Here is a 15,858-nt window from a genome sequence, read left to right on the forward strand (position 1 = left end):
GCACTGATAAGGCTGCATTTGGTGGGTACTGGTAGGCTGCATTTGGTGGGCACTGATAAGGCTGCATTTGGTGGGCACTGGTAAGCTGCATTTGGTGGGCACTGGTAAGCTGCATTTGGTGGGCACTGGTAGGCTGCATTTGGTGGGCACTGATAAGGCTGCATTTGGTGGGCACTGATAAGCCTGCATTTGGTGGGCACTGATAAGGCTGCATTTGGTGGGCACTGGTAAGCTGCATTTGGTGGGCACTGGTAGGCTGCATTTGGTGGGCACTGATAAGGCTGCATTTGGTGGGCACTGATAAGCCTGCATTTGGTGGGCACTGGTAAGCTGCATTTGGTGGGCACTGGTAATCTGCATTTGGTGGGCACTGATAAGGCTGCATTTGGTGGGCACTGGAAGGCTGTATTTGGTGGGCACTGGAAGGCTGCATTTGGTGGACACTGATAAGGCTGCATTTGGTGGGCACTGGTAGGCTGCATTTGGTGGGCACTGATAAGGCTGCATTTGGTGGGCACTGGTAAGCTGCATTTGGTGGGCACTGGTAATCTGCATTTGGTGGGCACTGATAAGGCTGCATTTGGTGGGCACTGGAAGGCTGTATTTGGTGGGCACTGGAAGGCTGCATTTGGTGGACACTGATAAGGCTGCATTTGGTGGGCTCTGGTAAGCCACATTTGGTGGGCACTGATAAGGCTGCATTTGGTTGGCACTGGTAGGCTGCATTTGGTGGGCACTGGTAATCTGCATTTGGTGGGCACTGGTAAGCTGCATTTTGTGGGGACTGGTAAGCTGCATTTGGTGGGCACTGGTAGGCTGCATTTGGTGGGCACTGATAAGGCTGCATTTGGTGGGCACTGGAAGGCTGTATTTGGTGGACACTGATAAGGCTGCATTTGGTGGACACTGATAAGGCTGCATTTGGTGGGCTCTGGTAAGCCGCATTTGGTGGGCACTGATAAGGCTGCATTTGGTGGGCACTGGTAGGCTGCATTTGGTGGGCACTGGTAAGCTGCATTTGGTGGGCACTGGTAAGCTGCATTTGGTGGGCACTGATGAGGCTGCATTTGGTGGGCACTGGTAGGCTGCATTTGGTGGGCACTGATAAGGCTGCATTTGGTGGGTACTGGTAGGCTGCATTTGGTGGGCACTGATAAGGCTGCATTTGGTGGGCACTGATAAGGCTGCATTTGGTGGACACTGGTAGGCTGCATTTGGTGGGCACTGGTAAGCTGCATTTGGTGGGCACTGGTAAGCTGCATTTGGTGGGCACTGATGAGGCTGCATTTGGTGGGCACTGGTAGGCTGCATTTGGTGGGCACTGATAAGGCTGCATTTGGTGGGTACTGGTAGGCTGCATTTGGTGGGCACTGGTAAGCTGCATTTGGTGGGCACTGGTAAGCTGCATTTGGTGGGCACTGATGAGGCTGCATTTGGTGGGCACTGGTAGGCTGCATTTGGTGGGCACTGATAAGGCTGCATTTGGTGGGTACTGGTAGGCTGCATTTGGTGGGCACTGATAAGGCTGCATTTGGTGGGCACTGATAAGGCTGCATTTGGTGGACACTGGTAGGCTGCATTTGGTGGGCACTGGTAAGCTGCATTTGGTGGGCACTGGTAAGCTGCATTTGGTGGGCACTGATGAGGCTGCATTTGGTGGGCACTGGTAGGCTGCATTTGGTGGGCACTGATAAGGCTGCATTTGGTGGGTACTGGTAGGCTGCATTTGGTGGGCACTGATAAGGCTGCATTTGGTGGGCACTGGTAAGCTGCATTTGGTGGGCACTGGTAAGCTGCATTTGGTGGGCACTGGTAGGCTGCATTTGGTGGGCACTGATAAGGCTGCATTTGGTGGGCACTGATAAGCCTGCATTTGGTGGGCACTGATAAGGCTGCATTTGGTGGGCTCTGGTAGACTGCATTTGGTGGGCACTGATGAGGCTGCATCAATGCATTGATCTCTTGTATCATATCCGCAGTCTCTGACCATCTCTTGTATCAAGTCTTCAGTCTCTTACCATCTCCTGTCTGGGGGCTCTGTCTAACAGACTCTCTAACAGATGCCCTCTCTGTGTCCATTAGATAGACCCCCCTCCAGTTCCCATTAGAGTACTCTGCTTCTCTTCCTGTAATTTGTTTATTGTTAAGAGATCGTAGGAGGGTCCCGGGGTAAGGAAGACTTCTTAGGGGAGCATCTCTGTGTTTGAGTCGTTGCCATAGAAACATGTGTAAAGGGGAGGAGCTAGTAAGATGACCACGCCCATATGGGGGCGCCAGAAAAATTTCTGCACCCAGGCGCCTGTGACCCTAGGATCGGCCCTGAAACTAGGTTAATTATATGGGAATTGTGGTCTCTGAGGTTTTTTTTTTTTTTTGTTTCTTGTTATCTTTATACCAAGCATACATGCACTGGCACCTTTAGAGCCCATTCACATTGAGGCGACACGACTTCGGGGGGCGACCTGTGAAGTCGCATGCACCGCTGTGCACTGCAAATTGCAGAGACTTCACATACTGGAAGTCTATGCAAGTCGCTCCGAGGTCGCCCCAAAGTGGTACAGGACCCTTTTTCTAAGTCGGAGTGACTTGTGTCGCTCCTATTAGAACGGGTCCTGTACTACTCAATGGACCGCGACATACCGCGACTTGTCAGGCTGACAAGTTGCCTGACAAGTCGCGCTAATGTGAATGGGCTCTAAAAATTAATATAGTTTGATTCAATTAGTCCATCAAAAAATTTTAATAAATAAAAATTATTTGAGCTTGAATTGGGTCTAAATAGAATATATATATATATATATAATTTTTTTTTTTTTTTTTAAAGTACAAATCACACATGCTTTGAAAAAATGTCATTAGCTTTAGGTAGTTAAGTGGTTAGCACCGCTGCCTTGCAACAGTGTATTTGGGTGTTCGAATCCCTGAACTACCTACAACTGTATGTTGTTATATATGACAAACAACACTAATACAGCAAATCCCCAAAAATGAAACATTGTATATGTGTGAAATTAATATATTTTTGGGGTTGGTTAGATATAGGAAGTAACAATAATATATAGTTTTTTGCATATATATATATATATACACATATGCAAAAAAACATATATTATTGTTACATTCTATATCTAACCAACCCAAAAATATATTAATTTCACACATATACAATGTTTAATTTTCGGGGAGGAGCCGTGTTAGTGTTCCTTTTCATATATATATAAATATATATATATATACACATAGGCAAATCAATAAATAAAACATATATATATATACATATACCGTATATACTCGAGTATAAGCCGAGTTTTTCAGTACATTTTTTTGTGCTGAAAACGTCCCCCTCGGCTTATACTCGAGTCAAGGAAAAAAAAGTCCTCTCCGACGGGTTTAAGGTTTAAAAATGGCGCCGCCCGTCGCATACATGTTACCGCGCACGCGCCGCCGCCGCTCGTGTAATTTCGGCTATTCCCGGCGCCGCTCGGGAGAGGCCGGGAATAGCCGAAAGTATACGAGCGGCGGCGGCGCGTGCGCAATGACATGTCGGCGCCTCTGGAACAGGTAAGTGAAACAGCTTCACTACCTGCCATGGGCTGCGGGCACACTACGAGGGATGCAGTGCTGCGGGCATGGTCCACATGTACCATGCCCACAGCACTGCATCTCCTGTAGTATGCCCACAACCCCGGATCCTCTAGTACCATGCCAGTACCCTGCAATCTCCTGCACCATGCCAGTACCCTGCAATCTCCAGCAACCATGCCAGTACCCTGCAATCTCCTGCACCATGCAATCTCCTGCACCATGCCAGTACCCTGCAATCTCCTGCACCATGCCAGTACCCTGCATTCTCCTGCACCATGCCAGTACCCTGCATTCTCCTGCACCATGCCAGTACCCTGCATTCTCCTGCACCATGCCAGTACCCTGCATTCTCCTGCACCATGCCAGTACCCTGCATTCTCCTGTACCATGCCAGTACCCTGCATTCTCCTGCACCATGCCAGTACCCTGCAATCTCCTGCACCATGCCAGTACCCTGCATTCTCCTGCACCATGCCAGTACCCTGCATTCTCCTGCACCATGCCAGTACCCTGCATTCTCCTGCACCATGCCAGTACCCTGCATTCTCCTGCACCATGCCAGTACCCTGCATTCTCCTGTACCATGCCAGTACCCTGCATTCTCCTGCACCATGCCAGTACCCTGCATTCTCCTGCACCATGCCAGTACCCTGCATTCTCCTGTACCATGCCAGTACCCTGCATTCTCCTGTACCATGCCAGTACCCTGCATTCTCCTGCACCATGCCAGTCACCCTGCATTCTCCTGCACCATGCCCGCCGCCCTGCATTCTCACCCTAGGCTTATACTCGAGTCAATCATTTTTCCCATCTTTTTGTGGTAAAAGTAGGGGTCTCGGCTTATACTCGGGTCGGCTTATACTCGAGTATATACGGTAATTATTTTTGGGTATCTATCTATCTATCTATCTATCTATCTATCTATCTATCTATCTATCTATCTATCTATCTATATATATATATATATATATATATATATATATATACATATATACATATATATGTGTGTGTGTTTATATATATATATATATATACACACACACACATATATATATTTATGTATAGATATATTTTTTTTGTGATTCATATATATATATATATATATATATATATATATATATATATATATATAGACATACAAAGATATGTGCAAAAAAAAAATAAAAAAAAAAATAAATAAAAAAAAAAAAAAAAAATTATTAGCGCCGGAATAGCGCCGTTTTACCGCGAATTTGCGGCGGTATTTGCCGCAAATTCAATAAAACTCCCACTAACGTTTTCAAAAACGTTATTTTCAGCCTTGTTTTTGGTTTGGAGCATGCTCACATGGGCTATCTGCCAGAAATTGACTCTGGAGCTATATTTGCATTTTACACTTTTATTAATATCTTTTTTTCTACTTAACATTTTCACACAGTTTAAAAGCAGTTTAGCTCAAAATCATATAACACATCTTTCCCACACATTTTTTATTTTTTTCCTGCCATATTTTGTGATTTTGAAAAAATTAGTCCACCTTTTAGCTGGACTGTTTTTAAGTCCAGTCCTGACATTAGTTGATCTTAATGAATCTCACAGTTGGCGTTATTTTCCGCCCGCCGTTCTTTGAATACCAATTTCAGACTTAAAAATTCACCGGTTCGCAAAATCCCGCCGAAACGCCAATTCCCCGTACTATGAATCAGGCCCACTGTGACAGGGAGCGAAAGGGTTAATTGGGGGGGGGTCACGGGGTGAAATATGTGCCTATGTGTACTGGTGTCAGTGTAGTTCTTGTGTACTCACTGTTGATGCTCTCTCCTCGCTCGCTGGAACCGAAAAAGGGCTCCAGGAGAGGAGATTGCATAATTTCCTGTGCAAAACAAAAAGGAAGAGCAGTGCCATCTAAGTGCAGCAAAAGGGTATGTTTATTCAAAACAGATGAAGAAAACTCACAGGATAATAGAGATGTGAGCACATGTATCTGGATATAAAGTGTTCATCCACTCTGGGGGATGACGAGCTGCGGTACAATGTGGAGTGCTCTCGTCACGGTTGCGCTGACGGCTCCCAACGCTTCCTGGGCCATGGGTACACTCTTTAAAAGCCAAGCAACTATTGTACGGTGAAGGTATATCTCGTTTCACTTATTTCACTTTAAGTGTTTCACAAGTGTGTGTAAGATTCTGGTACCTCAGGTACCCTTAATAATTTATTTCCTTCCAAATATGCGTCCCACCTTTTCTTAATAGGTGGTACGCATACACCTTTAAGACAGATGATGTCATCGCTGAGCGCCGCAGAGCGGCTATTTCAACCGCCGGCGTTCTCACTCACATCGTTCGTTCAACCTGCCTTGTGTATCCACATGCTTTCAAGCCTGTCTTGCTGTCGGAACCTCCAGCTGTTTGCTTCTACCAGGAGCAGACTGGAACCTCGCTACTGATCCCTGTATCTCGCTACCGGATCTTCCCCTCTCTACTGGACCCCTCTACTACTAACATTTACTAGTGATAAGTACCCCACAGGGGAATCCTCCATAACCTACTTACACTATCTATCATCTGCACTGTTGCATAGATTGCTAGCTCTTGAGCCTACTACCATCTACTATCTGCACTGTTACATAGATTGCTAGCTCTTGAGTCTACTACCATCTATCATCTGCACTGTTACATAGATTGCTTGCTCTTAAGTCTACTACCATCTATCATCTGCACTGCTACATAGATTGCTAGCTCTTGAGTCTACTACCATCTATCCTTGCACTGGGTTAGTCTATCCTGTAATTGTCATCTGCTGTCCTTACCACCTGTCACCATACTCGATTACTAACCTATCTGCACTCTACCTGATACCATCTAGTACTCTCCTGAACAAACCTATCAAGTACTTACCATCTCTATCACTGTTCACACATGTCCCTTCAGCACAACACCTTCATACTGTCATATACATTCTACCACTCCAGGAACATCTTATTGAGTGTGTATATATCTGTATGTTGAAGCTGACAGGCCCACAGTGATGAGTCTGGAGAGTTGGATCTGGTTATTCAACACATCTCTACATGACTACTGAGTGGAGATTTTGCAGCTGCATATCCAGCCTACTACAAAAACGCAGGAGCGTTACAGTGTGTAACTCACGTGTTAATGAGTTTTTGTATTTTGTATTGTATTTTTGCAGCACAAATAAACTTATTTTCTATTAAAAAAAAAAAAAAAAAAAAAGCCAAGCAACATCACATCCGGATGTCAGGTGGAGTTGGGTGGTAAGCACGTTTGGAGCATGCGTGCTCCTTCATCAGGCAATCTGACTAGCAATCTTGGAAGAGGTATAAGTAGGGAACCAGGGACCCTGGGGGTGTCAGAGTAACACTAAGGGATCGGTTCCAAACTGCACCTATTTCTCCACTAAAATAGGCTTACAAGTGCTGGGGAGTTTGTTAAAAGACTAATACAAGACTAGATAACTAATCATGTCATAAATTACACAGTATAAAATAAAATCAGTGGAATTAGAGTTCATACAGGTGACACAACAATAACTTAACAAACAGCTGAAACTAGCAAATCACATTGTTTAACTGCTTCAATACAGGGCACTTTCATCCCCTTCCTGCCCAGGCCAATTTTCAGCTTTCAGCGCTCTCACATTTTGAATGACAATTGCGTGGTCAAATACACATATACACATATATACATGCTATGGGAAAAGTAATATTGGGCGTATGCTATAGACCCCCCAACCAGAGGAAGGAGGGGGAGGCGGACCTCCTTTCCCAGGTTGGATTGGTAGCAAGGATGGGAAATGTCATTATAATGGGGGACTTTATTTATCCAGATATAGACTGGGCAGAAGGAACTGCACATTCATGCAAGGCTCGGCAGTTCCTAAATGTTTTGCAGGACAATTTCATGGGTCAGATGGTGAACGCACCAACAAGAAACAATGCGGTACTAGACCTACTCATTACCAACAATACAGACCTGCTCACGGATATAGAAATATGGGGCAACTTAGGAAATAGTGACCATAGGTCAATTAGTTTTAGTATTAATCATGGTAATAGTAAACACAAGGGTAATATAAGGACACTGAATTTTAAAAGAGCCAATTCCCCAAAACTGCGCTCTTTGCTAGAAAATATCAAATGGGATAGAACCCTGGGAACAAAGAACACGGAGGAAAAATAGGAGTGCTTCAAGAGCATACTAAACAAAGGGATTGGCCAGTGCATTCCAAAGGGGAATAAATTTAAAAGAGCAAAAGTAAACCCTGGGTGGCTAAACTCCAACAAAAAAATGCATATTAATACTAAAGAAAATGCCTTCAAAAAATACAAGGCTGAGGGGTCATTGGCAGCATTCAAGCATTACAAAGCAGGGGCGGACTTACAGGGGTCGCCATGGTGACCGGGCCCCATGCTGCAGGGGGCCTGAGAGGGCCCCCTGTATGTATAGATATGAGGAGCGGCAACCGCAGCTGAGACCGGAGCTCCTCGATCCTCAGCCGAACTGTAAATCAGCATAGAGGAAGCTGGTCTCCCTTAGGAAAGTGAAAACAGAGTGTGTGCTGTGCTCTCTGCCTCCCCCTACAGTGCAATACCCGGCAGGAAGTCACAGGAAGAAGGTACTGTCCTCTCTCTCTCCGTCTTAAAAAAAAGGCTTTCTATGTGCATTTATGTATGTATGTATGTGTGTGTACTGTATGTGTGTGTATGTATGTGTACTGTATGTGTGTGTGTATGTATGTGTTTGTACTGTATGTGTATGTATGTGTGTGTTTATATGTATCTATATATGTACTGTATGTGTGTGCTTGTATGTATGTGTGTGTGTGTGTGTGTGTGTGTGTGTGTGTGTGTGTGTGTGTGTGTGTGTATGTATGTATGTGTGTGCATATGTGCATCTATATATGTATGTGTGTGCATGTATGTATGTGTGTGTATATGTTTGTGGATATATGTACGTGTGTATGCTAATATATATATATATATATATATATGTGTGTGTGTGTGTGTGTGTATATATGTGCTTATATAGGAGTATGTATATGTGTGTGTATGTGTGTACATGTGCGTTTATGTGTGTATGTGCACATTACTTTTAATCCTGACCCCATATATGTGTACAATCAGAACTATTTTTTTTTTTACAGCTTGTTCATAGTACCAGCAAGAAAATGCTATCCCTCTGAAAAGCGATCCATGCTCATATCGCTTTTCAGAGGCATTTGACAGGAGGTGAAAAGGCAATATGTTGCCTCCTCACCGCCTGTTTTAACCCCCTAATGCAGGGGTGGGGAACCTGCGGCCCGCACAATCATTGCGTCCAGCCCCCCCCCCCGTGCCGCTGAGCCTGTGTATGCCAGCGGAGCTGTCAGAAGGCTCCATCCTGACAGTGCAAGTCACAGAAAAGCTTCAGAAAAGGGTGTACCCGGGGCGCAGAGCAATTCGCCCGAGCCCACCCATTTGTGGGACAATAGCGAATGAAAATTCGCTATTGTCACACGGATCCTCCTCCTAGCCAATCAGGAAGCGGGTCCAAGACCCGCTTCCGGATTGGCCGAAAGGCAAACACATGCCATTGGTCGAGGAGGAGGCGGGATGACTCGAGGAGAAGCCGCCGCTGCGGGTAAGTGCACTGGCTTTCTGCATTGAAAGAGGGCACACCGTGGTCAGTCTGTATTGAAAGGGGGCACACTGTGGTCTCTCTGCATTGAAAGGGGGCATGCTGTGGTCAGTCTGTATTGAAAGGGGGCACACTGTGGTCTCTCTGCATTGAAAGGGGGCACGCTGTGGTCAGTCTGTATTGAAAGGGGGCACGCTGTGGTCAGTCTGTATTGAAAGGGGGCACACTGTGGTCTCTCTGCATTGAAAGGGGGCACACTGTGGTCTCTCTGCATTGAAAGGGGCACGCTGTGGTCAGTCTGCATTGAAAGGGGGCATGCTGTGGTCAGTCTGCATTGAAAGGGGGCACGCTGTGGTCACTCTGCATTGAAAAGGGGCACGCTGTGGTCACTCTGCATTGAAAGGGGGCACGCTGTGGTCACTCTGCATTGAAAAGGGGCACGCTGTGGTCAGTCTGTTAGAATAATATTGTAAAAAATAAAAAATTAATAAAGCAAATGGTAGAAAAATGTAATTAAAAAAAAAAAACTACTGACACCAATGGCAGAACTACCACACAAACATTGCACTTGCGACCGGCCCTGGCGTTCCGCCACCAGGCTGGGAGGGAAGGGCCCCGTCCGGGGGGGCCTTTATGGTTTCTTGCATCGGGGCCCTGAAGGTTCTAGTTACGCCACTGTTACAAAGAGTGCAATAAGAAATGTAAAGGCAAAATAAAGGCGGCTAAAATAGAACACGAGAGACATATAGCGGAAGAGAATAAAAAAAACCCCAAGAAATTCCTTAAGTATATAAATAGTAAGAAAGCGAGGCCAGAACACATTGGCCCCATAAAAGATGATGAAGGGAAGCTGGCCCTAGAGGACAGAGAGAAGGCGAAAGTGCTAAATAATTTCTTTTCTTCAGTCTTCACAAAACAATCGGGGTGCTACACTAACCCAGCTTGTAATGATAAATTAAATAATACACCTCAGGAAGTACCCCCATGGCTAACAGAAGATAGACTTAGAACTAAACTAGAGAAACTTAACATAACTAAATCACCGGGACCAGATGGCTTGCACCCGAGGGTACTTAGGGAATTATTCTTGATCTTTAAGGATAGTCTACAGGCGGGTATGATGCCAGCTGATTGGAAAAAAGCCAACGTGGTACCAATATTTAAAAAAGGGCCGAGATATATCCCGGGTAACTATAGGCCGGTCAGCCTAACATCAGTAGTCTGCAAGATTTTGGAGGGAATGTTAAAGGACTATATACAAGTCTTTAGTAATAAAAACTTTATTATTAGTAGTAATCAGCATGGTTTCATGAAAAATGAAAAATCGTTCTTGCCAGACCAATCTATTAACCTTCTATGATAAAGTGAGCTGCCATCTAGACAAAGGAATGCCTGTGGAGGTGGTGTATCACAGTCCCCCACAAACGCTTACTGTACAAACTAAGGAACGTAGATATGGAGCATAGGGTGAGTACCTGGATAGAGAACTGGCTCCAGGGGAGAGTCCAGATAAATGGGGAGTACTCAGATTGGATGGGTGTGGAAAGTGGGGGTCCCCCAAGGTTCTGTCCTGGGGCAAATCCTGTTTAATTTATTCATAAAAGATTTAGAGGAGGGGATATCCAGCACAATCTCTGTATTTGCGGATGATACTAAACAAATCATGCCAATATCTTCTATGCAGGATGTGGAATTCTTACAAGCGGACCTGAACAAAATAATCAGGTGGGCAACTACATGGCAGTTGAGGTTTAATGTTGGAAAATGTAAAGTAATGCACTTGGGTGTCAGAAACACGAAAGCAAGCTTCTCACTAGGGGGGGGACCTCTGGGTGAATCTAAGATGGAAAAGGACCTGGGGGTACTAGTGGACAACAGGCTTGGCAGTGGCATGCAAAGCCAAGCCGCTGCAAGCAAAGCCAACAAAATACTGGCATGTATAAAAAAGGGAATTCACTCCAGAAATAAAGAGATTATTCTCCCACTCTACAAGACTCTGGTCCAGCCACATCTGGAGTATGCTGTCTAGTTCTGGGCACCGGTCCTCAGAAGGGATGTGCTGGAACTGGAGAAAGCCCAGAGAAGGGCAACAAAAATAATTAGGGGAATGGAGGACATCAGCTATGAGGAAAGACTACAAGCATTGAACTTATTCTCTCTGGAGAAGAGACGCTTGAGAGGGGATATGATATCAATGTACAAATACTGTACTGGCGACCCTAGCATAAGGAACAAACTTTTCAGAGAAAGGGAATACAATAAGACGCGTGGCCACTCACTAAAACTAAAGGAAAAACGGTTTGACCTTAAAATACGTAAGGGGTTCTTCACTGTCAGAGCAGTAAGGATGTGGAATTCTCTTCCACAAGCAGTGGTATCAGCAGGGAGCATTGATAGTTTCAAAAAATGATTAGATGGGCACCTTAAAGACCACAACATAAAGGGGTATACAATGTACGGTTAACAGCAAACACACACACACACACACACACACATCATAGGTTGAACTGGATGTACTGATGTCTTTTTTCAACCTCACAAACTACGTAACTATGTACACTGTACCCATATGAAATTTTTATAAATTTTTTCACACAAATAGAGCTTTCTTTTGGTGGTATTTAATCACTGCTGGGTTTTTTATTTCTTACAAAAAAAAAAGAAAAAAGACAGAAAATTTTGAAAAAAGAAAAAGTTTTTCTTATTTTCTGTGAGTAAATTTTGAAAATAAATAATTTTTCTCCTTCACTGATGTGCGCTGATTAGGCAGCACTGATGGGCACTGATAGGCTGCACTGATTGGCACTGATGAGGTGGCACTTATGGGAACTGATGAGTTGGCACTTATGGGCACTGCTGAGATGGCACTGATGAGGAGGTACTAATATGCTGCACTGATGGGCACTGATAGGTGGCACTGATAGGCTGCATTGATGAGCACTGATAGGCGGCACTGATGGCCACTGAGAGGTAGCACTGATGGCCACTGAGAGACGGCACTGATGGGCGGTACTGATGGACACTGATGGGCAGCACTTATGGGCACTGACGGGCGGCACTAATGAGCACTGACGGGTGGCACTGATGGACACTGATGGGCAGCACCATTAGTGCCCACAATCAGTGTCCATAGTGCTGCCAGCCAATGCCCATCAGTGCCTAGATGAGCAGGCACTGATGGGCACTGACTGGCAGCACTATGGGCACTGATTGTGGGCACTAATGGTGAGCATTGTGGGCATTCATGGTGGGCACTGATTGGCACTCTATTTCCCTTTTCTGTAATCAGGGAACGGATGATCAGTGCCCTAATTACATGTCCTTGTCTCCCTTGTGAGGAGGAGCCGCTGATTGGCTCTCTTCGCCTCACACTCTGACAGTGTGAGGCGAGGAGAGCCGAATAACGGCATTTCCTCATTTACATGTGACAGGCTGTGATTGGACACAGCCGATCACATGGGTAAAGAGTCACGTCATTAACACTTTACCGAGATTGGGGTCGCGTTGTGTCCTAGCAATGAGGCACAGCCACGATTGCCACTCTGCGCGCCCCCGCATGCGAGTAAGAGAGGCCGTTCTGGTGCGCCGTCATATGATGGCATCCCAGAACAATAGATGCACCGCTCCAATGTCATTTGACAGCCGGCAGGTAGGGAGTGATTAAAAAATTACATTGTTTAAAATATAAAAAAATAAATAAAAATTAATAAAACGTATTAACATAATGTCCGATGGGGACAGAAAAAGTGTGTCATGTATTTACTCATACTGGATGTCAGGACTGCATGGTGACCATAAGGGCCTGTAACCTAAAATAGTGAACGGGATGTATTAGCCACTAGGTGTGATATGAATAAAAATATTATAAGATGTTGGCAGAGGATTGATAGTTCGGTCCCATATATATTATTATAAAAAACTAAATACGGGATTAGCACTGTATCTGTCTCCACATGTGACTGCCAGAAGAGATGATGGCAGCCGACATGCTGGAGACAAACCAAAGGGATCTAATAAAATCTAAAATAAAGTGTAATATATAGTAATATATAGTAATATAGTGTAATATGTACAATATGTGGCTTTAGGTGCATTTTTAGGTAGCTTTTTCCTGTCATTAGTTCTGGTGTTCAGAGGGGCTAAAACAGATGCCTAGTGTGCATGAGGCCTTAAAGTGTATCTAAACTCAAAAGCAAATGTAATATTGTGCAGCTTACCAATCCTTAGATATGGCGGCTGCATTCGTTTTCTGTTTTCATACTTTTTCCTTTTGTATTCAACTGGTGATCAAGTCAGTACACACTTCTTGTCTTAGGGTGGCTCCTTTATCTAGGAGCAACAGAGACACCCATGGACAGCAGTACTACAGTGGGTATAGAAAAGAATCACCACCCTTTAAAACAATAACATTTTGTTGCTTTGCAGCCTGAAATGAAGACAGACACAGTTTTTGTTTTATCCAGCTGTATTTACTCAGTGCAACTTATAACATCCAACAGAAAGATAGAAAGATATACCACCAACATGTCAGAAAAAAGTCGGAAAAAGAATCACCCCCGTTATGTCAATATTATGTTGAACCACCTTTTGCTTTAAACACAGCCTTAAGCCCCCGTTCACATAGGGGAAATTTGACATGTCAAATCGCAGCCTATTGCTGGCAAAGGCACCATCCGAATCGGTGCGATGATTACTGATTTCCAAAATGAGTTACTGCACTACTTTTGGCGACTTTGGGGCAATGAACCAGCACAGATGTCTTTTAAATTGCCCCCAAACTCACAATGAAATGCGGGTTTGAAATTGTGCGAGTTCAGCTGAACTACATGATTTCAAACCCGCCTCCAATGTGAGTGAGGGCTTAGTCTTTTGGGATATGTCTCTGCTATCTTTGCACATCTAAACTTTTCAATATTTGCCCAATCTTCTTTGCAGAACTGCTCAAGTTCAGTTAAATTTGATGGTGATCATTTGTGGACCGCAGTCTTCAAGTCATTCCACAGATTTTTGATGGGGTTTAAGTCTGGGCTTTGACTAGGCCATGCATGAACATTCACCTTTTTCTCCTTCAACCACTGTGTGTTTGTTTTTGCTGTGTGCTCTGGCTCATTGTCCTGTTGGAAGGTAAACCCTCTTCCCATTGACAATTTTCTGGCAGAGGGCGGCAGATTTTCCTAAAGAATTTGAAGGTATTTTACCCCACCCATTTTTCCTTCTATCCTGACAAGTGCTCCAATCCCTGCTGCAGAGAAACGCCCACATACCAGGATATTACCACATCCATGCTTTACTGTAGTAATGGTGTTATTTGGATGGGGAGCTGTAATGGATTTCCCGCGAACATATTTTTGGCGTTGAGGCCAAATAATTAAATTTTAGTCTCATCTGACCATAACACCTTTTTCCATGTGGCCTCAGAATCTTCAAGGTGTGTTTAAGGTGGTCAGATGAGACATATCCCAACAGATAAAGCAAAAGAAGGTCCAACAAAATACTGACGGGGGGTGATCCTTTTTCCAACTTACAGATTCTGTTTTTGATTTTTCTTTTTTTTCTGACATGTTGGTGTTTGGTGTGTTGGTGTCGCTATTTTATTTTTCAAATACTGTAACCACTTTATTTTGTAAAAAAGGTACAGCTGACTATACGAGATACAGTTAAGCCTTTTATTGAATATGAGACTGTAGTTCTACGCAGGGTAGATTTGTCCATGGACAGACGGGAGTAGGTCATTCTTTAGTGCCAGGCTCTTAGCAGCTGTGAAAGGAGCAGGCAGAGAGCAGTTCTGCAAACAGAAAAATACAGGTAAGAAGAAATCATTCTCTCTATACAATTGTGACCATATTGACAAGTTCAAGATCTTTGATGTTCTCTTCACCTTCCTGACAGATCATATCCTCTCTGGCAGGGTAATGACATAATAAGGAATTTTCCCCTCTATAGAATACTTTTCTGAGATCCTCAACCTGCAGATTTTCCCAGACTTTGACAGATACCAATCTATTAACAGTATCCCATTAATAAATGAAAATAAATAGCCAATTAAAGGAAAAAAATAGCAATGCATTGCTCACTCAATCCAGAGCTTGGCCTTAATTATATTCCACCAAAAAATGTCACCAGTCTTTCAGATTGAAAGACAGCCAGTGTAATTTAACCCTCTTTCTCTTAAAGCGGTACTTCACCCCTAAAAGGAAGCTCCTCCTCTCTTTCTTTTCAATTTCTTGGACCCCCTTTTTTTTATTTATTTTTTTTATGGAGCATGAGTACCTGGTTTTGACAAGTACCTACTTAGTTACTTGCCTAGGCGATCCGAAGGGAAATCCTCCCCCCTGTCCGCACCCTCTTGGGACATGTCACAGGTCCCAGAAGGCTGCTGGACCATTAACAGGGTGCAATACGGACTGTGCATGCTCAGTTGGGATCCAGTTTTGAAACTGCAAAGAGTAACAGCTGGCAGCTAAGGACAGTGCTGGATCCCAGAACAGGTAAGTGTCCTTTTATTAAAAGCAGCTACTGTATTTGGGGGGGACTGAAGAATCTCTGGTTACCTCCCTTCATGACCAGGGCATTTTTTGCGATACGGCACTGCGTTACAATAGCGGACAATTGCGTGGTCATGCAATGCTGTGCCCAAATAAAATTGATGTCCTTTTTT

At 44.4% G+C, this 15,858-nt stretch overlaps 1 protein-coding gene across 1 annotated transcript in view; it reads right to left on the reverse strand.

The window, feature by feature from the left end:
• Nucleotides 1–14,863: 14,863 nt before the first annotated feature.
• The window catches only part of LOC309549658 (serotransferrin-B-like), a gene marked incomplete at its 5' end in the record, with an annotated part of 40,540 nt that continues 39,545 nt past the window's right edge, over nt 14,864–15,858 (reverse strand). Inside the window, 1 exon segment of the mRNA XM_082250062.1 lies at nt 14,864–14,985. Within this exon segment, the coding sequence (XP_082106188.1) occupies nt 14,951–14,985 (35 nt within the window). The 3' untranslated portion in view covers nt 14,864–14,950.

This window comes from Pelophylax lessonae (assembly GCF_965119305.1).
Source record: "Pelophylax lessonae genome assembly, chromosome: 3".
Lineage (NCBI taxonomy): Eukaryota > Metazoa > Chordata > Amphibia > Anura > Ranidae > Pelophylax > Pelophylax lessonae.